Genomic DNA, 25,673 nt, shown 5'->3' on the forward strand with positions numbered 1-25,673 from the left:
GGAGGGCAGGGAGATATAGTGCATGGGGAAAGAGAAAGAAATGTTGCACATGATAATGGAGAGAAGGAATGGAGAGATGCTGCATGGAGGGAAATAGAGAGGTTTGACCCAGGGCACAAGGCAGGAGAGGGAGAGAGAGAGTGTGGGAAAGAAATGTTGGATATGGCAGTGGAAGGGAAGGTACAGAGATGGCAGGTGGAGTGTGAGCACAGAGAAAGAAGAAAATGTCAAATGGGCAGCAGACCCTTGTGAACGAGTAAACAGAAGACAAAGAGAAACCAGAGCCTGGGACCAACATGATTTGAATAAAATTACCAGACAAGAAAAGGTAGAGAAAATAATTTTATTTTCTATTTTGTGATTACAATATGTCAGATTTGAAATGTGTATCCTACCAGAGCTGGTGTTAGACAGCGAGCGTGAGTCAGAACCTAATGCCGGCGTGGGGTTGGAGGGGACAAAAGGAGGTGGGGTGGGTGAAGTGGCTACAAAATAAATCTGCCAGGATGTTTGGGAAAAAAAAAACAACAAAAAAAACACCACCTCATTGGACAGGAAAAGCTAATAGAATTCAATACATTGAATCAAATCAAATGAAAAAAATTTTCCCTGAATCAAGCAGCACTAGTACTAAGATCTCCTCCCTACACCCACAGCTCTACCAACTCAGCTCATTCCTGTTATTCACTTACTGAGTCTCCAACACACAGTACAGGATCTGCTCTTGCATAACACCACCAGTCACCCCTGCACTGTGCTAATTAGCTCCAGTGGAGGCTCCAAGACCCTGTAGTAAAAATCCTGCATTTATTCCCTCCCTCTTTTCCCAGCACATGGTCTACTATTAATTATTTCTAGAGTGCCACTAGATATACGCAGTGCTGTACTGAGTCACAGAGGAGACAGTCCCTGCTAAAAAGAGCTTACAATCTAAACTGACAAGACAAACATACAGAATGCCAGAGTGGGGGATAGAGTTAAGAGGGATGGTTAATCTGCTGGCTAGGATGGTGAGCAGGGTTATGGATTGAAGGCTATATCAGAAAGGTGGGCTTTCAGTCTACCTTTAAACAAGGGTAGGGAAGGGGCGTGATGGACAAACTCAGGTACAGTAAAACCTTGGATTGCAAGTAACTTGGTTTGCAAGTGTTTTGCAAGACAAGCAAAACATTTGATTAAATTTTAACTTTATATATAAGCAATGTCTTGCAATACAAGTACATACAGTATACTATACATCACAACTGAGCCGATGGTTCATCTCTCTCTGACATTGCTAGAGTGTAGTGACTGTTCTAAATGAGGGAGGTCTTGCAATACAAGTACATATAGTATTTTATATTAAAGTTTTTGGGTTGTGGAACGAATCATCCAAGTTTCCGTTATTTCCTATGGGGAAATTCGCTTTGATATACGAGTGCTTTGGATTACAAGCATGTTTCCGGAACGAATTATGCTCACAAACCAAGGTTTTACTGTAGTTTATTCCAGGCATGGGGGGGGGGTATGTTTTTACAAGAATGGCTCTGTCTCTACAATCTCAATCACTTCGGGGAGTACATACAAGTAGAAGCTAGACTGGGGGAAGTATGATGATGATATTTCTGAGATAAATGCTAATTTGCATGATGTGAGATCTTTCAAAGTCAGCAGTCTCACAAGTTCTTGAATTTGAATATCTTCTGCTGGTCCTTTACAACCTACTAATTTCAGATTTCCCCAGAATCACTACAAGGGCTAAAACTAAAGTAAGGCCCTGTATCCCTGAACCTTTCAGTCCTAAGAGGCAATAGGCTCTGTTGTGAGCTTCCGAGTCCCACCCCACCATCCTGCTTTAATACTTAAATTAATTCTGAATCATACACACATTCTTCAGCAGAGCCTCTGTTCCTCTCTCCCTGACCACACATGGCATCTCTCTGCATTGAAGGTGAATAGATTACTCAGAAAACTGAGCAATAGCTTCATGCAGTATTGACTACCCATATAACAGGGGCTGATTCCCTAAGCAACTCTTTTCCTCTCCTATAGTGAAACATTAGGGGACTGGGGAAAGGGGGCAATGCATCCTCTCCGCCACAGCTTCTTCTCAACAGTCCACTCCCACTGTGAATATTCAAGTACCTGATGGAGCTTGTGATCTCTATGATGAGAAGCGTGTAAAAGCTCATGTACCTGCTTCTAGAAGACAGCCAGTACTGGATCAGCTCACCTGTAATCCGGGATCTTCTCTGCCAGCCCAAAATCTCCCACCACAGCTGAATATCCTCTGGCCTCGCACTTCACCAGGCAATTCTGCGAGACAATGAAGATCAGTAAGGTTCTAAGAATATTCAGTACAGCCAGCCTCTCCCCTCCCAAAAAGAGGCAGAAAGATCCTGGACACCAGATCTTCCAGATGCCCCACAAGCCAACAAAGCCCAAATAGCATCTGTTTCCAGCCTGAGTAGATCTGCAGCCACAACAAAACCTCTCCCACTCCCAACCAGAATAAAAATCCACATATATTTAAAGAGAAGTACACAAACTTAAAAAAGATACCTAAAAAAAAAAGTACAATTAGCAGCAAAAAATAATCCAAGAAATAGACAAAACAGAACAATAAAGTTACAAAGAAAACAAAAAACATTTTCCTTGCTCCAACAACTTTTGGTTAGCGCCTAAGTTTTCTGAATATTTTTCCACCTTTGATATACGAGGGCTGTTCAAAAAGTATCAGACCTTTATTCATAAAAAATACTGGTATTAGGATACAACAATCTTATACTAATCTCCTTCAAAGTAGTCCGTCCCCTTGGGCTGCCACACACTTCTTCCACGTACTTCTTCTAATGGTTCTGCCACTGTCGAAAGCAACACTGGAACGCCTCTTTGAGATTGCTCATAACTGGTCCATCGCATTCTGCATGATGTCTTCTCTAGACTGAAATCTTGTCTCTTTCTGGGGCATTTTCAGAGCCATGTCGGGAGACTAGGGAGCCTGAGGAATCACAGGTGTGTTGTGTTTGGCCAGGAAACTCCATATCAAACGGGCAGGTGCGTTATCGTGATGGAGCTGCCAATTGCCTGCTGCCCACAGGTCTGGCTGTTTGCATCTCACAGCGTTACGAAGGCTACGCAGAACCTCTTGGTGGTACCCCTTGGTGATGGTTGTGTCGTGTGGTGTATACTTGTGATGAACCACGCCACTAGAGTCAAAGAAGACGGTCAGCACCACTTTGACATTGCTGTGAACTTGCCTTGTTTTTTTGGCCTTGGGGATGTTGAATGCTTCCATTATGATGACATGAATTTGGTTTCTGGGTTGTATCCATAAACCCAGGACTCATCGCCAGTTATCACTGTGCTGAGGAAGTTGGGATCACTGTTCACAGTCTCCAGCATGTTCTGTGCGATCTCCAAATGGAGTTGCTTCTGATCGATCGGTAGCAACTTTGGCACGGACTTCGCTGAAATTCTCCTGAAGCACAAATCCTCAGTCAGAATGGAATGAACGGATCCAACGCTGATGCTCACCTCGTTTGCAAGTTCTCTGATCATGATTCGATGATCCTGCATCACCAGGGTCTTCACTTGGTCAATGACGATCTCATTTCTGGATGTTGAGGGCCTACCAGAACGTGCTTCTCTCTCCACTGATGTGCAGCCATCTCTGAAGCGCTTGTACCACTCCTTTATCTGTGTGGTGCTTATTGCTTTGTCTTCGAAGGCCTGTTGAAACTTGTGGATCACTTCCACTTAGGAATCGCAAAGCTTTGCACAGAATTTAATGCAGTAGCGTTATCCAACTTTTTCTGTCATTTTCTCAAAAATGAAAATCGGACGGCGCTCACTTACACTTCCTCACTCATTGGCATTCTGCCGGCAAATGACAGCTTCTGTAAGTGGGAAAAAATTCAAGCATGCGCATTAGGGTTTCCTACATACGTGCACTAAACCATGCCTCCCTGGCTTTATTTGTTTACGCAAGAAAGATTAAGGTCTGATACTTTTTGAACAGCTCTCATAAATAAGGCATCTTTGGTTAAGGTGGTCCAAAAAAAATCAAATTCATGGGACATGACCTCCACAAGTCTGATTTTGTTCTCTCTCTGGCCGCTGTTAATTGTGCCAAATTATAAGCCTTTTGGTGAACATTTAGAGGTTGTTCAATGATTTTTAATTTAATACATAAAATGCAAGTACAGAATTTATATTAATTTTCCATCTAAACCTGAATTGTGAACAAATGCACATGGAAAGAAGTTAAAATGCATACTGTGTTACTTACAGCTGAAAATAGGCTTGTTGGCCTAATGATTTATTATACCTTGTTCAATGTTAACCAACATAGTAACATAGTAAATGACGGCAGATAAAGACCAGAATGGTCCATCCAGTCTGTCCATTAAAATTACATGATTAAATTAACTTGTCTCTTCTTTGATATTTCTGGGTCATAGACTGCAAAGTCCACCTGATATTGTCCTAGGTTCCAAATGCTGAAGTCGCCATCCAAGCTCACTCCAGCCTATCCAACCATCCTGGTTGCAGGAATTCTACCCTAAAGTCTGGCCAGTAACATCCTCATGTTCCAAGTTAGTGGAGTTCCCATTGATATCCTTCCCAGCCCAATCCTACACCAAATCATCACATATGGGACACAGACTGTACAAGTCTGTCCAGTACTGGCCTTAGTTCTTTAATTTACATCCTTCGTTTTCTAATTAGAGATCCTCTATGTCTATCCTATGTTTTTTTTAATTCCATCACAGTTTTCCTCTCCACCACTTCCTTCAGGAGGGCATTCCAGACATCTACCACCCTCTCGGTGAAAAATAATTTCCTAACATTGCTCCTGAGTCTTCCTCCCCGCAACCTCAAATTATGCCCTCTAGTTTTACCATTTTCTCTTCTCTGGAAAAGATTTGGTTCTATATTAATACCATTCAAGTATTTAAACATTTGTATCATATCTCCCCTGCCCCTCTTCTCCTCCAGAGTATACATATTTAGGTCTTCCAGTCTCTTCTCATACTTCTTTTGGTTCAAACCCCTTATCATTTTCGACGCCTTCCTCTAGACCGCTTCAAGTCTTTTTATATCCTTCACCAGATACGGTCTCCAAAACTGAACACAATAGTCCAAGTGCGGCCTCACCAACAAGCTATATAGGGGCATCAACACATCCCTTCTTCTGCTGGTTATTCCTCTTTCTATACAGCCTAGCATCCTTCTGGCTACAGCCACCGCCTTATCACAGTTTAGATGCCTTTAGATCCTCAGACACAATCACTCCAAGGTCCCTCTCTCCATCAGTGCTTATCAGCCTATCACCTCCCAGCACATATGGTTACCTTGGATTTCTACCCCCCCAAATGCATCACTCTGTACTGCTTGCGCTGGACTGGCTCCCCTCTGAAATAACTTCCTGGTCACGGGAAAAATCAGTGCTGGCGCGAGAAGCAGGTTGGAGAAGCTTCTCGTGCTGGTGAAGATTTAAAGAGGTACGGGGGGAAGGGAGGGCCCAAGTGTGACATGGGGGGTGGGAAAGGAGAATGGGGGAGTGGGGGGGAGAAAGGCACGGGGGGGGGGGTTGCCTCCGCCCTGGTCACCTCCTACCTTTGCTACACTACTGCTTCTCCACCAAAAATAAAAAAAATAGCAACACTAATATGGAGCACATTAGCATGCCCTGCATTAGGCTACTTTTGCTACGTTAGGTATGTGTTAGCATTTAACACAGCTTAGTAAATGCCACTCCCCTCCCCTAGATTGTAAGCCCTCCAGGGACAGGGAAATCCCCAGTGTATCCAAATGCAACTCACCTTGAGAATGCAGCTGAAAAAAAGTGTTTGCTAAATCCAATTTAAATAAAATGATGCCAAATATTCGCATAAATTAATCGATAAAATGAGCTATCCTTCCAATTTTGAACAATCACAATCTCAGGGCAACTGAAATCAGGAAATCAAATAATATAGCATATATATCAAGCAAATTAGTTGTTAGTGAAATGGATTTCCAAATGATATGTTTAAAACCCATTAGTTCTGCAATATGTAATATTTTTAAAAAATTTGTCCAAAGATCTGACTAGAATACAGACATTATTGCATTCAAATAGGAAATGCTTTGAAGTGCCAGGTTTAGATTTATAAGACCAACAAAAATGATTTGGACTAATACCATATTTGAAGGATTTAGCTGGTGTCCAATGAGACCCTGTGCTGAAGGAGAAATAAAGACTAAGGCCCGGATTCTCAAAACTTACCGTGCCTTTAACGATGGTCGCTAAACCGGTTCCAGCTAGTTTAGCGTGCCAGAATTTTACCAGTTGATTATCATAACAGCTCACCATGGTCTTTTCTGAGCTTCATAGCAGATTCCGACTCCGCCATGCAAATGTAGTACAACGATGTCATTATTATTAAAACGAACACTCTGGGCGATGGTCTAAAGTTTCCAGGCAATCCTCTACGCTTCTTGTTCGACATCTACAGGCAAAATTTTCCAGCAGGGTCTGAGCTGTCATAGCCTTATTTTCAGTCAGTTCTGTGGTACAAAAATGCTTTTTTCCGTCTTCGAATGATACGCTCACTTGCTAAGTTTCTCGATCAAGCATCTCTCAACAGCCTTATTCATTTACTAGTCATCTCTTTACAAAGGACATAGGGGCTGCCACGAGAGCGGACTGCTGGGCACGATGGACCACTGGTCTGACCCAGCAGCGGCAATTCTTATGTTCTTAAATCAGACGCCTACAGAGAGTCCAGAACACAGCCATCAAAATCATTTGATCATGTAACACCTGTACAGGCTCCCAATCTCGCACCGTATCACTTATAAAACAATGTTAACATTCAAAACTAGACAAACCGAGCAGCCAGAATTCATCAATAGACTCCTTCTACCCCACTCCTCCCAACGTTCATCTTACCAGAATTCACTCGTGATTCCATCACTAAGATTTTTTTTAATACCATGAGAAATAGTATTTTCTCCGTTCCCGCTCCCACACTATGGAATTCAGTGCCAGCTTTTATACAAGAGATTAATTCATTAGACAAACCAGGCTTTTTGAAGATGCTTTCGCAGTGCAACCGTCCTTTTAAGGATGTTTTCTTTCTTCTGACCAGTCTTACAAATCAGGGAAAATCCAGTGTCCACCTAACCATTGTTCTTTCCTTTCTAAAATTGTAGTTCTTTCACTTCCCTTTTGTGCCAGTCTATGTCTGTCTCAAAGCTCAGATTTTTTAAAATAAATTTTGATGCTAACTTGTTGTTTTGTTAATTTGTTAGACATATGCCTTAAAGTTCAGGGTTTTTTTTAAAATTCTGATGTTAATCTGCTACTTTGTCTTACATGTGTTCATCCTACTAAATGTATTTGATATTTGAAAAAGCGGGATTACAAAATTTTAATAAACTTGGCAGGAAAGTAATGCTTGACAGCTCTGACCCCACAATAACAAAAAATCTCTTCCTGCCCACAAAAAAAAAAAGACACCCCCCCCCCCGATTCCTTCTTTCCTCCCACTGATCCCCCCAGGGCCATTCAATGCTCCCCATACCTTTAAATTTAAGGACAGCGGGAGGAATGCTCACTTCCTCCTGCCGGCAGGTGGCTGGAGTCCCTCAACAACTCCCCACCCCCATATCTTTAAGTCGAATGACAGCCAGAGGGATGCTCACTCCCTCTGGCCGGCAGGCCCACCTCATCAAAATGGTGGGCTTTACCATTCTCAGTACATCCTGGGATGCACTAGGAGAGGCCTAAGGCCCTGATTGGCTCAGGCACTTAAGGCCCCTCCCTATCCCAGGATGTACCATGCAGAGGAGCGGCCTTAGGCATCAGAGCGAATCAGGGCCCAAGGCCTCTCCCAGTGCATTCCAGGATACACTGGGAAAGTCCACCATTTTAAAGCAGCAAGCCTGCCAGCCGTAGGAAGTGAACATCCCTCCTTTCATCAGGGGAGGGGAGACAGGGGTTGTTGGGGGACCCCAGCAGCTTGTAAAGGTACAGGAGGGACGGAGAGATTTGGGGGGATGTCAGAGGGACGGGGAACCCCTGTGGCAGGAGGGAGTGGGCATCCCTTCTGCCAAGGCACAGGGGTGTGAGGGGGTCCGGGCAGCAGCGACCAAAGTAGGAGGGACTGAGCATCCCTCCTGGGACTTCCGGGAAGCAGCAGAAGAGGGGGGTTTGTCAGCAGGATGGGGGGACTTTTCCTTCAGCTGCTCTCCCTGCTGGTCAAATCAGCTGAGCTGGCAAGACTTGGGGAGACCTGCGGCTCAGTTGATGAGGGTAGGAAGAGCAGTTTTGATAGAAGGGAAGAGTTGTACCTAGCTATTACTTCTGAGTAAGCACCAGGCAGTTCCTCTCCCCCTTTACTAGCAATTCTCCGTGGAAATAGCGTGCATATAATTAGCATGCTATTATGCTGAGAATCACCCATAAAAGAAAAATCGCTCCCACTATGTCCACCACATTCACTCGCTAGATTTTACCAGTGAGCTTTGAGAATCCAGCCCCTAGTCACAGCGGCTGATAATGAAGGTCTAGAAAAAAAGACCACTATTGTTCGGTCAGAGACTCACCTATCTCATTTTCATACAAAAATGATTGGAATTCTTTTGAAAAAAATTATATATATATAAAAAAGAAGCAAAGAATTACTTTCTGACTATCTAAGATGCTGTTCATGGAAAGAGAAGTTATAAAGACAACAGAACAAGAGTCCGTACTATCACTAGTTCCAATTTGCCCATATTTTCAGCACAAGAAGCTAACATTAACTCTTCGGTCCTCTACACTAGGACCTTTTCCTTTCCCCTGAGTCCACACGGCATTCTGCCGTGCTCCGTTTTTCTGGAACTCCATCCTCAAATTTGATGTGAACCCTCTTATCAGAAATTCAGGGCATCTTTGAAGGTTTCTCTTTCCCCACAAATCCTGGACTTGCTGGCCTTAGGCTGGTTGGCAACTCCATTCCTTTTGGGGGGGGTCCATCTTTCTCTGTCCTCTTTAAGAGCTGTAGCTCCTCTCCACTTTCTTTATCCAGTAGTTGTATTGTAAACCACTTTGGGATTGTTGATTTAAAAAGAAAGTACATCAAAATCTACTCAACATAAAGATAACCAACCTAAATCACTTAATCCTCCAATGCAGAAGTACTCATTTCTTCCTGACCCAAAGTGTGGTGGACAGTCCATTATTACCCTTGAACCTGAGCCACAGCAAGCCATTCACTAATCCCATTAGCCTTCAAAGGCTTATCCAAATCCATGTTCCTGGCCACAACATTCCCTGCTGGAAGAATAATACACCATAGGTCAGCGATGGCGAACCTATGGCACGCGTGCCAGCTGTGGCACGCGAAGGCCTTGCGGCTGGCACGCGGGAAGGTCCGCAATTAAGATATGCGGCGTGGCGGGAGGCGAGTGTGCCGGTGTCTGCTTTGCAGCTCACCTGGCAACAGGGCCGGACTGGCCATTGGGAGGACCGGGCATTGTCCCGGTGGGCCGCGGCCCATCCTCCTGTGCTGGCTGCAGTCCTGTGAGTGGATGTTTAGCCTGCCTGTCTTCCCCTTAGTATCCTATGAGCCAGGCAGTGTGTGAGGGGGAAGTGGGGGGGAGGAAGAGAAGCTTCACACTGAGTCTGTCACAGGAACTCAGTGAGGCTGTAGTGTGACTCCACATGTGACATCTGTAATCAGGAACAGTTCCTAGTGCTCCCATGCTAGAGAGGTGAGGATATGGGGGGAAGTTAATGTGTCTAATAATGTGCTCCTCTGTAAAAACCTCTGTATCTTCCATGGGGGACATGCTAAATTCGAGGAAATAAAAAAGCTGCTTATGATGATTGCATAGAGAAGTTCAGTAAGCTGAGAGGAGGGCTGGGCTCTCTGTGAACAACCAACACACTAATCCTCTGCGCTGTACCTTATGGAAAACTCAATATAGCAAAAAACAGTAAAGTGTATATGTGGCCCTTCACAGTGCTTTTGTAAACATCATAATAAAATAACAAAAGCTCCAATAATGAAAAATAAAAGTCCTTTTCCCATACACTCAGGTCACCTCTTAATTAGTTGTTATTGTGATGAATCCCGCCCAGGTACTCGCCTACAGCACCGAGCGTTCTTCTGTCACGCCCTCCCACCCTGGCGGGAGACTTGAGAACAGGAGACGCAATCTGCATTCTACATCATTTATTATTAGGTAAACTTCTACTTTGCCCTACCTGTGCTGCCTAAGTTTAATTGGACCAATAATACTAATGTTAATTATAAATTTACCTGGGCTCCTTTTTAAAAACCTATTAAATTATCTGGCTATTTGTCTAGGTGTCCAGGTTAGGGTTGCACAAGTCCGGTTTTCACCCGGATAGTATATTTTTTGACCAAAACGGATGTCTACAATTAGTAAAATTCCCCAATCACATATTTTTTTATGGGGACGGATTTGTATACAGCACTTCATTAGATTTTTTTTTATTATACAAATTTTATCTTTTTGTAGACTTGAAGTCTTGAACAAAGAAAATGAGTACAGCAAAAAAAGCAAAAACAGATAGTGGAAGACCATTCCAAGAGGCCTGGACAGAGACATATGGAGTGATTGAACGCAGTGGGAAAGCATTGTTTATTATGTGTAATGAAAGTGTTGTGTCTCGCACATCAAGTGTCAAACGTCACTTTGAGACCAACCATAACAGTGTTGCTGAACTTGGTTTAGCTCAAAGAAAAGAGTTCCTTGAAGGAAAATTAAAGAAATATCACTCCCAGTCTCTTAGTTTTAGCAACTATCTTTCAAAAACTAATCATCTTACAGTTGCCAGCTTTCAAATTTCACTGTGCATGGCAAAACATGGTAAGCCCCTCTCTGATGGAGATTTTATCAAAAAGGCAATTTTGGCTGGGAGTAATTCACTCTTCCATGATTTCCAAAACAAGGATAAAATTGTGCAGTGCATCTCTGAGATGCCGCTAAGCAGAAATACTGCAAAAGATAGGTTTCTGCGAATGGCTGCTGATGTTAGTCAACAGCTTACTTGCGACTTACAAAAAGCACCCTTCTACTCCATGTGTTTGGATGAAAGTACAGATATTACTAACCATGCAAGACTAGCGCTCATTTTGCGTTATGCTACTGGTGACATCATGAGAGAAGAGCTGGTAAAACTGCTGTCTTTGCCTGGAAGAACACAAGGGATAGATATCCACAATGCTGTGATGGAGGCTTTTTCATCACTAGACATAAGTCCAGAAAAAGTGGTTTCAGTTACTAGCGATGGAGCACCTAGCATGGTGGGGACAACATCAGGATTCATTCATTTCTTTGCTAAGGAAGCAAAACATCCACTGATTCAATTTCACTGCATAATACATCAAGAGGCTCTCTGCGCCAAAGAAAGCAGCAAAAAACTTGACGATGTCCTCAAAGATGTAACAAAAATGGTGAACTTCATCATGGCGCGTGCTCTTAATTTTCGACAATTTAAAGCCCTTCTTGATGAGGTTCAGGCACAATACTGATGTACAATAATGTCCGGTGGCTGAGCAGAGGACGAGTGTTAGAGAGATTTGTGGCCTGCTTGGAAGAAGTTAGGCTATTTATGAACGAAAAGGGGGAAGACTATCCTCAACTCACCAACATGGCCTGGCTTACCAACCTCATGTTCTTTACAGATTTTACTAACCACTTTAATGTACTAAACAAAAAATTACAAGGCATGGGAAAAACAGCAGAAAGCATGTTTAGTGACATCAAAGCTTTTGAGAGAAAATTGCATGTTTTTGAAAAAGACCTTGAGAGTGGACAGCTAAAATATTTTCCCAACCTAAAAATACATTTGGATAATTCTACATTTGTGGACAGTCATAAAAAACACCAGGAAATCCACAAGGCATATTCCACCATTGTAGCCGAAGCAAAGGAGAATTTTAGTAAAAGATTTTCTCAGTTCCGTAAGATGGAGACAACCCTTTCATTTATAACTTCTCCAGAAAAGTCCACATTTGAAGATCTTGATCTTTCCTGCTTACAGTGGTTGGATATTCAAAATTTGGAAATGGAGCTACTGGAATTTCAAGAAAGCTCTATCTGGAAAAGTAAATTCAATGACCTGCGTGTGGCTCTTGAACGTATTGAGTGTGAAAGGGTGACAAATGAAATCACTGCTAGCAGTTCTGAAAATGAAATCCTAAAAGCGTGGAATTCTCTGCCAGACAATTTTAAGTCCATCAAAGCACTTGGGATTGCTCTTCTTACTTTGTTTGGGTCATCCTATGCTTGTGAGCAGCTGTTTTCGGCTTTGAATCATATAAAATCTGATACTAGAAACAGATTAACGGATGACATGAGTGCTGCATGTGTTGCTCTGAAATTAACGCACTATGAGCCAAGGATTGACAAGTTATCAGCAAGCACGCAACAACAAAAATCACATTAATTTTTTTCAGAGCATGCCCAATGCATATGTTTACACGAAGCAGTGTTTTCAGTTTGCAGTTAAGACACTTTCTAAGTTATTTAAATATTATTTATTTAAAAAAGGGACTTTACATGGCCCTGTTGTATTCCAATCTGGAATTTCCAATAAAAACGGTTGGTTTAATTGAAAGCTCTTTTGTTTTCTTTACATCATATTATTAGAAATGTAATGATTTAACTATTTTCTAATTTGATTGTAAATTTTACAAAAAAACATGTATAGACTCTTTGGGAATGCACACCGAGTCTTGACACAGTTAACAGTTTTAAGAAGTTTATCTTTTTTTTTACTCGGGATACATTTGACATGTTATGTGAATAATACATTTAAAATATATTGTGTAACTGAATCAAATTCTTCCTAAATTCATTAAATTGAATGAAATCATTAAAACATTATAAATTGCCAATAAATTGAAATGAAAACCAAAGGATTGTGAATCAAATTGATTCTCTGACAATACAAAGATTCCAACCTTTAAAAATGATGTTACATAGTTCAGGCAACTTTATAAAGAGTTTTTAGATCCTAAAATCTTGTTATTAAGGTTTAATTGACGTGCTGGCACTTTGAGGAAATTCTTTGGTTTTGTGCGGCAGTTTGGGCACTCGGGCTCAAAAAGGTTAGCCATCACTGCCATAGGTTATTCTCTTTCTTTTCTCTGAATGTGGGAAATTATTACCCTTGGCTCTCAGAACTTCTCTTTCTGTTTGAGACTAACTGAGAATTTTCAGTGGCACTTAAGCAGACAGTGAGGCAGAAAATGCCGAGTTAGCGTTCAAGTCAAAACCAGCTATTCTGGGAGCATTCCGGGGCAGATTTGGCACTTAGTTGGTTAAGAGGCAATTTTTAATACTTAACCAGCTATAACCACTGCATAATATGACCAATAAAACAGAGTCCTATATGCTGTTCTTCATAATTGGTTCAGCCTCAAATATCGCACTTAAACACCTAGGTTTTCGCTGGTTAAACAATTTTTCATTCAAGCCAGTTTGAGAAAGTTAGTCCGCTGCTGGAAAACTTACATTGGTTAGCAGAGAGTGTGTGGCGCAGTGGTTAGAATTACAGCCTCAGCTCCATGAGGTTGTGGTTTCAAATCCCTCGCTGCTCCCTGTGACCCTGGGCAAGTCACTTAATCTCCCCATTGCTCCAGCTAGGCTAGATAAGAGTTTGAGCCCACCGGGACAGATAGGGAAATATGATAAAGTATCTGAATGTAAAACCACTTAGGATATAAGTGGTACAGATAAATTAAGAATACATTACAAGATAGCTTGTATGGTTTACAGTACTATCTATGGAGAGAACTCTTTTAATTTTATCTATGTATTCATTCATTCAATTTTCTATACTGTTCTCCCAAGGGAGCTCAGAACAGGTACTCAAGCATTTTTCTCTGTCTGTCCTGGTGGACTCACAATTTATCTAATGTCCCTGGGGCAATGGGAAAATTGAGTGACTTGTCCGACGTCACAAGTAGCAGCGTAGATTTGAACCCAGAACCTCAGGGTGCTGAAGTTGTAGCTTTAACCACTGCACCACACTCTCCCCCCACTAACAGATTAGTGTCTAATATTAAAGTCTCGCATGCCTTCCTCAATTCAAGATCTACATAGTGCTTCGAGATTCCCTTCCCGTCTTCACAATAGGTACACTGGAAAAAGACTTTCAACTCCACCTTTGAGTTTCAAGGACCACACATTTGGAATAATCTCACTTCAGGAAAAAGTTAAAGATATACCTATTCTCCTTGAAACTCCATACATGGACCAGGTCTCTCATCCCGGATCAATCCTATTTGCTTATTTCTATCTCGAGACTTTGTATTGTATTGTTTGTACCCAGAAATTCAATGCTGGAGCCAGACAGGGCTCAGAAATGACTTTCCAGGCATGAGGCAGCAGTTGAATATTGGGGCCCTGGAGCTCATTCTGCACTATTTTAACAAATCTATTCTCAGCTCTAAACACAGCCAGAGTACAGTATATACAAGCCTTAAGGGCCCCTCTCCCCCTGCCTGCCACATCTCAAGGTCCTTTGTGGCTTCACGACCTGTTTTACACTGGGGAATATCATGGATAGCTGGGGAAGGGCATGTGCTGGAGCAAAGCAATTCACACATCATGGATCTTCCTCTCCAAACACCATCATTTCTCCCTGTTTAAGGGCTATTTCATAGGCCAAGCGATGGCTTGTAGAGAAGAAACCTGAGTTTAGAGTGGGATAATAATAATAATTTTATTCTTATATACCACCAAAGCCATGGTAGTTCGAGGCAGTTTACAATAAGAGCTGGACAATCGGTGACATAGTTACAATGTAGAATCAATGACTACAAGTATACAGAATAGGAGCGATAATGAACAAAAAAATTCTTAGGCAACAAATCGGTTAAACAGTTTTTTCTAAAACTAAAATAGGATGAGGAAGTAGTGTCAAAAAATTGCTACACGATCATAAGTCACTGAAGGAGGTTTATACAGGCACAAAGGGAGATATGGTTTGAAAGGGGAAAAATGAAACGATAAAGACATAGTAGATAAGACTCAAATGGCCTAGTCTCCATTCCATACCTTGGAGGTGAGATCTCGGTGGAAGACGCCCTTCGAGTGTAGGTAGCACAGCCCCTTAGCAATATCCAGAGACAACTTAATGCGTACGTTCCAGGAGAGGGGCTCAGCACTGTCCAAAAGCTGCTCCAGGTTCCCACCGTTCATGTACTGTGAAGATGACAGTCTGCAGTTATCATATAGAAAGTACTGGTCGTTATCTGATGTTCTTCCCTATGTAGCCCAGCTGCCATTATCGGTGTACACTTTTACACACATATCAAAACAATGGACTCTAGGAGTAGATGCCAAACGTTGTGAGCCAGTATCCTCCTAATCACTGCTCCCAGATATCATGTCTACCTCATGGAGGACCAGTGATTAGGAAGATTTTGACATCAATTTAAGAGTCACATGAGCTCAAAATGTAGGCTCTATTTTTCAACTGCATTGACAGTGAATATTGTGTATTTTTTATTTTTATTTACACTGCAGTTTGGTGTGTTATTTTTCTTATCGCTTGTCACTGTTGTATATTTACTGCCCCCATTCACTCTTAGGTGTTTCTAAATAGTTAAATAGGGGGTGCTAATTTTCCACTTAATTGTAAAATTCTTGAAGTCAGTGTTTACTGGTGTTTTTCTGGGACTGGTGCTGCTGTTACTTTGTCAGTTGATACAAATATATAAATCAGCAGTCAATAATAATAATAACTTTATTCTTCTATACTGCCATAATCGTGAGACTTCTAGGTGGTTCACATTGAAGAGAGCTGGACAATCAGCGAGTTACAATATGCAGAAGTCAGAGAATTACAGCATACAGAATCTTAAAAAAGGCAGTTGAAATACAAGGGAAGCATCAGAGTACTACAGGAGAAACGGTGGTATTTTTCTAGAAGTTATCCAATAATCCACCCCCTCCCCTTGTTTTACTAAGCCGTGGAAGAGGTTTCTACCGCGGCCCAGAGCGCTAAATACTCTTACACTTATAGAATTCCTATGAGCACCAAAGCATTCAACGCTCCGGGCCATGGAAGAAACTTCTACCGCGGGCTCTATTATTTTGGCCATGGGAGTATTTTATTGCAAATCTTGATTAAAACCTTAAATTAGAAGCCTTCATTATTCCTTATCAAGACACAGATATTTTCAAGCACTATACACGACCGTCATCATATACTGTATAATAATCACTGTCATTACTCCATTCCACCATAATATACACAATCATCCGAACAAAGCTATTACTCCTAGAGGTGACAGACTACTCTAGTCAAAATGCCCAAAATATGGCACCCCTAGATGTAAGAGCCTTTCCCCTTGTGCCCATTCCAAGAGACCTGCATGGATATTTCTGTATCATGAGCTTAGATAATAATAATAATAATAATTTTATTCTTATATACCGCCATACCCAGTGAGTTCTAGGCGGTTTACATCAGTTAGATTAGGATCCGCGTTGACAGCAGATTTACAACTATTTATCAGCTATATGACAATTTTAACCGAACTAGATAGAGGAGGGAGGGAGATTGGGGGAGGTCGGGAAAGGATCAGCTAGCGTGGAGGAGGGTAAGAGCAAGGGGCAAATTGGGGGGGCGAAGAGAATTGAAGATTGGGGGTTCTTTAGGGGTCATGTTCACTAAAAAGGTAAGTTTTAAGTGATTTTCTGAAGCCAAGGTAAGTGGGGGCCTCGAGAATCATTTGGGCAAGCCATGAGTTCAGCTTGGCTGCTTGGAAGGCACAGAAGGGATTCTCTAAACCAGTGGTTCCCAACCCTGTCCTGGAGGACTACCAGGCCAGTTGGGTTTTCAGGATAGCCCTAATGAATATGCATGAGAGAGATCTACATATAATGGAAGTGCCAGGCATGCAAATCTGCTCCATGCATATTTATTAGGGCTATCCTGAAAACCCGACTGGTCTGGTGGTCCTTCAGGACAGAGTTGGGAACCACTGCTCTAAACGGTACCAGCTTTTTAGGTGCCAGTAGGCACCCATGCTCAATAAAAAAACGCCATTTAAATAACGCTCTCAATTGAGTTTCAAGGCACCTACCAGCACCTAAAAAAGACTGACTGAAGAGTCCTCCTTCTCTCCTCGACCTGCTGCCTTCGGCCGTTGGGCCTCTCCTGCCTCTGTGAACTTCTTCAGTTATGCTGCCTTCGGCTGCTCCTGGACCTGGGCAGTGGCACCTTCCCTTTCCATCCTGAGTGGAGACCAAGCCACCTTAATGACAGATTTTAAATCACTCCCGTTATTTTTCTTTCTGCTTATTATACTTGTTTTTGTTATTATTGTATGATTGATTTGACCAGTTTATGAGAATATCTTATTAATATTTTATTTATCTATTTATTTTTCCCTACACTCTGATTCTCTTTCTGCTTTTATTCTCCTCTCTTTCTTTCAATTTGAACTCAAGATTATCTGCTCTTTTTACTCTTATTGGTACAAAGTTCTCATTATTATTATTCTATATATATATTCTTTATTCATTTTTCAAACTTACAATAAGTGTATCAACAAACACAATCATTTAAATTTACATAAAACACTTAGAGGGGCATAATAAAAAAAATATCTAAGTCCCTTTTTGGCCTAAGTCCTTAAACGTTCAAAGCAGAAGCAGGGAAAGTGTCCATAACCAAACCAGACGTCCTTGTTTTGATTATGGCCTTCCTCTGCCTAAACGCCCAATCACCACTACGTCTAGAAGTACACCCACACGACATCTACACTTTTTAGCCATAATGAAACAAAAAAACGCCTAAGCCCCAAATGTACAACAGAAGGGCTTTTAGGCGAAGGAGGAGCCAGGCCTTCGCCTAAAAGCTGGATTCTGTAACCGATGTCTGTCAAAAACAACACCGGTTACAGAATCCCCCCCCCCCAACGATCCAGGCAGGAGGGTGCCCAAGCCCTCCTGCCATGTCGAACCGCCAACCCTCCCCCCCCCCGAAAACATCAGGGCAAGAGGGAGCCCAAGCCCTCTTGCCACGCGGCAGCTGCGGCACCCTCGATGATCGTGCCCCCCCCCCCTCCCCGCCGAGTACGATCGGGCCAGGAGAGAGCCCAAGCTCTCCTGGCCCATGGCAACCCCCAACTCGAGTGGGCCAGGAGAGAGCCCAGGCTCTCTTGGCCCCCGCGACCCCCTACCCCCCACCCCCACTACAATACGGGCAGGAGGGAACTCAGGCCCTCCAGCCCTCGACACAACCCCCCTCCCCCCAATGATCGCCCCCCCCACCGACCCCACGACACCCCCACCCCCTTCCCCGTACCTTTTCCAAGTTGGCCGGACAGACGGGTGCCAAACCCGCCCGTCCGGCAGGCAGCCGACTCCAGAATGGGGCAGGATTGGCCCATCCGTTCCAAAGCCCCGTCCGCAGGTGGGGCCTAAGGCACCTGGGCCAATCAGAATAGGCCCGGGAGCCTTAGGCCCCTCCTGTGGGCGGGGCCTTAGGCACATGGGCCCAACCTGGCGTCTATGGAGGCACGAGTCATATCAAAGATAGGCGCTGGAAATCCCTGGCCTACATTTCCAGGGCCTACCTTTGCCAGAGACGCAATTCTGTAACCAGCACTGACATACACGTGAATGGCAGCCACTTTTAAGGCGGCTGCAAAAAAAACGTCGCCAGTTAGAGCACCCCCGGTCTTAGTGTGTACCTTGTTCAGCGAATCATTAAGAGGAGTAGAAGACCTTGCAACCCTGTCAACTTAATAATAATTAATAATAATTTTATTGTTTATATACCGCCAAAGCCAAAGTAGTTCGAGGCGGTTTACAACAAAGAAGAGCTGGACATTCAGCGAAAAAACAATGAAGTCTTTGAGTACGTGAAAACAGAGTAAGGTTACATTGTAGGGGCGGGTTTACAATAAGAAGTAGATCGAGGCGGTTTACAATAAGACGGGCTGGTCATATAGCGTGAGATAAGCAGTGAAGTCTTTAGGAATTCTTGGTCACAAATCGGTTGAACAGGTTGGTTTTGACAAGTTTTCTGAATTTGAGGTAGGATGAGGAGTGCTTGATGATGCTGCTTAGCCAGTCGTTCTGTTGACTTGCTTGGAAGGAAAGCGTTCTGTCAAGGAATCTTTTGTATCGGCAGGTTTTTATTGTAGGGTGGCTAAACATATGTATTCTGCATGTAGGCTTGGTGGAGCAGTCTAGTTTAAAGTGGGAGACCAGGTATAGAGGGGCCAAACCGAGAATGGATTTGAAACAGAAGCAGGCGAATTTGAACAATACTCTTGCCTCCAGGGATAACCAGTGGAGTTTTTGATAGTAGGGGGTTATGTGATCCCATTTCTTTATGTCGAAAATCAATCGCACAGCTGAGTTTTGTATGATTCAGAGTCTTTGAATGGTTTTCTTGAGAGACCCCAGATAAATGATATTGCAATAGTCGAGTAGGTTTAAAATGGAGGATTGCACCAGTAAGTGGAATGATGTTGTGTTAAAGTACTTTCTGATGGTTCTTAGTTTCCATAGTGTAGAGAAGCCTTTTTTGATCAGTAGCTCTGAGTGCATATCTAGGGTAAGATAGCGGTCCAGTGTCACTCCCAGGATTTTTATGGTATCGACAATAGGGAAGTTCTGTCCATTCAGGGTTATTGTAGTATCATTGATTTTGTCATTTGGGCTTGCCAGGAAGAATCTGATTTTTTCAGGGTTGAGTTTCAGTTTGAACTCTGTCATCCATGTTTCGATTTGTTTTAGAGTTAGTGCTAGATGATTCTTAGTCTCAGAAGGCAGGCTTGTTAGGGGCAGGACTATGATGACATCATCGGCATAGATGTAAAATTTGATTTTTAATTTTTACAGTAGATTTGCCAATGGGGCTAGGTAAATGTTGAACTGAGTGGGGGATGGGGGAACTCTATGGGATTCCGCATGGGTTTACCCAGCTGGAGGATTGGATATTGTCGCTATAGACTCGGTACGATCGTTTAGTCAAGAAGCCTTGGAACTATTTTAGTACATTGCCTGAGAGACCTATTGTCTCCAAGCAGTCAATTAGGATGGTGTGATCGACTAAGTCAAAGGCGCTGCTTAGGTCTAATTGAAGGATTAGTGCACTAGAACCTTGGCTTAATAGGTTCAGGAGGGAATCCAGTAATGAAGCAATAACCGTTTCCATGCTGAACCTGGATCGAAAGCCTGATTGGTTGTCGTGAAGTATGTTGAATTTGTCCAAGTGTGTTACTAAATCATGGTTTACCAAGCCTTCCATCAGCTTTACAAAAAAGGGAATGTCTCACCTTATCAATTTAAAGACAAATATGTGCAGGGATACTCATCCTGTTTCATTTCTTGTAAGCTGCTGTTTTCACAGAAACACACACAGCCAACTATAAAAACTTACCGCCTATTTTGTAGGTAGTAGGGGGACCCTCAAACTAATCAATTAGCATCCAGAAATGCCTCACGTGCTGATTAGCAAGTGGAGAGAGGGTGATATGACACCCCCTTTGAGGAAAATACTAAATATTGCACAACAGGCAAATTTATAGGAGGACGCCAGCGAATATCCCGCAGTAAGACTTTTTAATGTGCGATAAGCATGCGCTAGCACCACAGTTTAGTAAAACGACTCCAAAGCATCTTTACCCGCCAGAAAAAAAAGCCAAATGACAGCTGCATACAGCTGTTAGTAAACATTGAATTTAAAGAATATCAAAGTTGTTTAATCAATCGTAATTGATAAAAAGCCAAAACCATGACCATCATCTGAGACTTCATATTGAGATTTCAACATGGGTCAGAACCAAGAGGCTGATCCACTAACCCAAGTTATCCCAATGTCTAGTTGTTATACTTCGATGGTTTCAAGATAATGTGATTAATGAGTTGACTTGCAGGAATGGGACGGGGAAAAATTTGTCCCCGTGTCATTCTCTACATGCATCTACCACCCTTTCTGTGAGGGAAGGAGGCTTTACTAGCACCCGTTATTGTAACGGGCTTAAACACTAGTTTCCTTAGATTACTAATGAGCCTATCACCTTTTAAACTCATTCTATGCCAACTCACTCTGGAGTTTTCTTTATTGAAAGAGACTTACCTCATGTGTATTTATGCCCACTCACATTTGCTCTCATCAACGCCAGGTCAGCTAACAACAAGACTATCCTCCTTCATGATCTTGTCCATGACAACCCTTGGGATGCCCTTATGATCACGGAAACTTGGCTCCAAGACAATGACGGAGTGGCACTAGGCGAATTGTGCCCTCCAGGCTACCCAGCCCTGGTCTGTTCCTACACCACTGGAAAGGGAGGCGGAGTGGCCGCCATCATCAAGACCACCACCAAACCTAAGCCAATAGACTCCATCACTCTCCCCACACTAGGGCAGCCTTCGCCATGGGCCACAAATAGAGAATGACATGGGGAAAAATTCTGTCCCCGTCAATGCCCCATTCCCAGACCACCATCCCCTTTACCGCCCCGTCCCTGCCGTCCCCTTCACCACCCCATCCCGTCGTCCCCTTCACTGCCCCGTCCCCACAGCATCCATACAAGCCTCAGTACTGCAATATTTAGCTTATTCCTTCCTTATAAATCACAGTTCTGGCTGCTGAACTAGAGAAAGAGATGTTCATTTGGCAGGGCTTTGTTTATAAATTTTTATAAACACAATTAATATACTACTTTATCCTAAAGCAAAATAAATAAATAGAAATTTTTTTTCTACCTTTGTTGTCTGGTTTCTGCTTCCATCATCTTCTCATTCAATTCCTTCCATCCACTGTCTGCCTTCTCTCTCTGCGTCTTCCATTTGTTCTGTTACTGTGCCTCTCCCTTCACCTCCACCCCCAATTGGTCTGGCACCCATCTTCTTCCCTCCGCTCCCCCCATATAGTCTGGCATCTGTCTTCTTCCCTTCCAGCGTCTTCTCCCCACTCTCTGTTCCCCATTTCCCTCCACCCTCCTTCAGTGTCTGTTCTATTCCTTTCCACCACCACCCTTCCCTCTTGCCACCCCCTTCATCATCTGTTCCTTTCTACCGCCTTTCAGCACTCCTCGCGCGGTCTGACCATCTCCCTCCCTCTTACCTTAGTGGAACGTTACAATGTAATTTGTGCAAGCCACCAGAATCTACGAGCTCGGTCCCCGTCCCATCCCCACAAACCATCTCGCTTTTGTGTTCCTATTTTCCCCATTTCTAATATCTCCCCTATGTATCTGGCATTGCCCCCCCCCACCCCGTGTCCATATACCATCCCCATGTACATAATTTCCCCCATGTATGTCTCTGTCCCTATGCTCCCATGCACATAATCCCCCCCCATATATGTCCCCATACACATAATTTCCCCTGTTTCTGTTACCTTCCTGTGTCCAGATTTCCCCTATCTTCCTCTTCCACACCAATGTGTCTCTTCTCTGCAACCCCATCTAGCTTCTTTCCCTCTTTCTTCCCCCCCTCCCCCCCCGCTTCCAGCATCTGGCACACCTACCCGTCCTCCCCTTTCTTTCCTGCTGTGGGTTTGTTTCTCTCCCTCTTCATCCCCCTTGCCCAGAATCTCTTTCCCTTTCACTCCCTCCTTCCTAGTGTGAGCCAGGAACACGCACGATCATGAAATCGCGTAGTCCAGCAGCCCCCTCCTGCCCTATCGCAGTGTTCCGCCATCTCCCTAACTCCACCTCACCTTAGGTGCTGACTTTAATTCCTTTTCTCCCAGCCGCACACGCGGCTGCTTGAATTGCTGAATCTTCTCCTCTGACACAACCGGAAACAAAAAGTTGCAGCAGAGGAGAAGATTGAACAACTTGAGCAGTTGCGCGCATGGCTTATTGAAAGTGTGCGGCTGGGAGAAGAAGAATTAAAGTCGGCACCTAAGGTGAGGTGGAGGGAGGGAGATGGCGGAACGCTGCAATCGGGCGGGAGAGGGTTGCTGGACCACATGAACCATGATTGCTTCACTGTGGAGACAAGACCATTCACTGCTCCACGGGGCGGTGAATAGCCTTGTCCCTGTCCCCGCAGCGACCACTATTTTTTGTCAACCTGTTTTGGCAGGATACCCATGGCTAGCCGCGAGTAACAACCACCATGTCATTCTCTAACCACAAACATGAAATCACCCTCATCCTTCCATACAGGGCCCCCCACTCTCCAGCAGAAGCTCTAGAAACCCTCCTCGAATTCATCACCAAACTATCTATCTCCCACAAAGATCCTAGGCGACTTCAACATCCCAGACTACCCCAATACCTCTGGAATGAGTGACGACTTCCTCTCCTCCCTAACTAATTTGGGATTCCACCAGGCTGTGCCCACCCCCACACATTCAGCAGGCAACACCTTGGACTTAGTCTTCACACACATAGACATGACTATACAGCCCCAACAAGTGAGCTGTACCGCCACTCCAGTTCAATGGTCAGAACATCACCTCATCAAATTCAAACTCCTAACCCCACTGAGAGCCACCCCAGCCACCCAATATAGAATCTCAAACTCAATCGACCCAACAGACATAGCCATGGGCATCCGAAACCTCAGCAAAACCTGTGTCCAACATCTCCACTCCATCGACCTAGTGGCCTCTACCTGGCATTCCAGAATCCAATCCGTTTAAGACAACCTTGCTCAGAAAAAAACATAGAAACATAGAAAAATGACGGCAGAAAAGGGCCAAAGCCCATCAAGTCTGCCCACTCTAGTGACCCTTCGCCTTGATTTTGCTCACCACCCCCTGCCTTTACATCATTAGAGATCCCACGTGAATATCCCATTTATTTTTAAAATCTGCCACACTGTTGGCCTCAATCACCTGCAGTGGGAGTTCGTTCCAATGATCGACCACCCTTTCGGTGAAGAAATACTTTCTGGAGTCACCATGAAATTTCCCTCCCCTGATTTTCAGCGGATGCCCTCTGGTGGGCAAAGGTCCTATAAGACGGAAGATATACTCTTCCACCTTGATACGGCCCGTGATATATTTAAATGTCGCAATCATGTCCCCTCTCTCTCTTCGTTCCTCAAGTGAGTACAGCTGCAATTTATTCAGCCTTACTTCATACATAGATGGCAGAAAAGGGCCATCAGCCCAATAAGTCTGCCCACTCAAAGAACTGTCCCTCTAAAAGAACCCTCCCCCGGAGCGAACCCACATGTTTATCCCATCGTCCCTTGAAATCGAGCACGTTACTGGCCTCAACTACCTGACGTGGAAGACCATTCCTGCGATCAATCATCCTTTCGGTGAAGAAGTATTTCCTGATGTCACCATGAAGTCTCCCACCCTTGAGTTTGAGCGGATGCCCTCTTGTTGCATCTATTAGTTACGCCCTCACTTAAAGTTATTAATACACGGCGGCACTTTATCTTCTCTGTTACAGCTCCTTAAACTTGGAACTCCCTCCCTATTTATCTCAGAGAAAAAAAGTACTTAGATAAATTTAAAAGTAAACTTAAGAGCTTCCTTTTCAAAGACACTTATGATATTTAGGAGTCCCAGCCTATTTTTGCTTATTTTCATAAGGCTACTTCTTTTATTTCCCTCCTCTTGTTTTTTTACCATAATCGTCCTTCTTTCTATCATTATTATTGTATTTCATTACCCTGCCTTTCCCTTTGTTTTCCTTTTCTGTTTATTCTGTTAGTCGTTAATTTAATATGTTTTGTTCAGTGTCCACCTGTCTTTTATAACCCCTGTATTATCTGTAAATTGAATGATTTGTTCATCGCTTAGATATTTGAGTAAGCGATTAATCAAATACTTAATAAACTTGAAACTTGTTGCCATGGGACCTGTAGGGAAAAAGATATCTTTTTCCACCTCAGTACGGCCTGTAAGATATTTGAATGTCTCTATCATGTCTCCCCTCTCTCTGGGTTCTTCGAGAGAATATAACTGCAGCCTGCTTAGACGTTCTTTATATGGGAGATGCTCGAGTCCTGAGACCATCTTAGTGGCCATTCGCTGAACCGATTCCATTCTCTTCACATCTTTTTGATAATGTGGCCTCCAAAACTGAACACAGTACCCCAGATGAGGTCTTACCATGGACCTGTACAACGGCATTATAACTTCAGGCTTTCGGCTGGCAAAACTTCTTCGGATACAACTTAGCATTTGTCTAGCCTTGGCTGAAGCTCTCTCCACTTGATTGGCAGTTTTCATATCTTCACTAATGATTGCACCCAGGTCCCGTTCTGCGACAGTTCTTGTTAAGTTTTCACCATTCAGGGTGTATGTTCTGCAGGGGTTACCGCTACCAAGGTGCATAACCTTACACTTTTTGGCATTAAAACTCAGTTGCCAAGTATTAGACCATTGTTCCAGTAAAAGTAGTCCTGCCTCATAGTGTCGGGCACGGTTGCGCTGTCCACAACGCTGCATAGCTTAGCGTCATTGGCAAATAATGTAATTTTACCCCAAAGTTTCTGAGGCAGGTCTCATACAAAGATATTAAATAGTATCAGACCCAAGACCGAGCCCTGCGGCACTCCACTGGTCACTTCCGACATTTCTGAGGGAGTACCATTTACCACCACCCTCTGAAGTCTACCACTGAACCAGTCTTTAACCCATGCAGTCAATGTTTCTCCTAGTCCCATCGTTTTCATCTTGTTTAATAACCTACGGTGTGGGACAGTATCAAAAGCCTTACTGAAGTCTAAGT

At 43.4% G+C, this 25,673-nt stretch overlaps 1 protein-coding gene across 1 annotated transcript in view; it reads right to left on the minus strand.

Annotated features, from left to right (window-relative positions):
* TESK1 (testis associated actin remodelling kinase 1) overlaps positions 1–25,673 on the minus strand; it is a 217,944-nt gene that overhangs the window by 70,026 nt on the left and 122,245 nt on the right. Inside the window, exons 4-5 of the mRNA XM_033935785.1 lie at positions 15,052–15,198; positions 2,213–2,295 (exon numbers count right to left, since the gene is read on the minus strand). Of these exons, the coding sequence (XP_033791676.1) occupies positions 2,213–2,295; positions 15,052–15,198 (230 nt within the window). The remainder of the gene's footprint in view (positions 1–2,212; positions 2,296–15,051; positions 15,199–25,673) is intronic.

Source organism: Geotrypetes seraphini, chromosome 1 (genome assembly GCF_902459505.1).
Source record: "Geotrypetes seraphini chromosome 1, aGeoSer1.1, whole genome shotgun sequence".
Classification (NCBI taxonomy): Eukaryota; Metazoa; Chordata; class Amphibia; order Gymnophiona; family Dermophiidae; genus Geotrypetes; species Geotrypetes seraphini.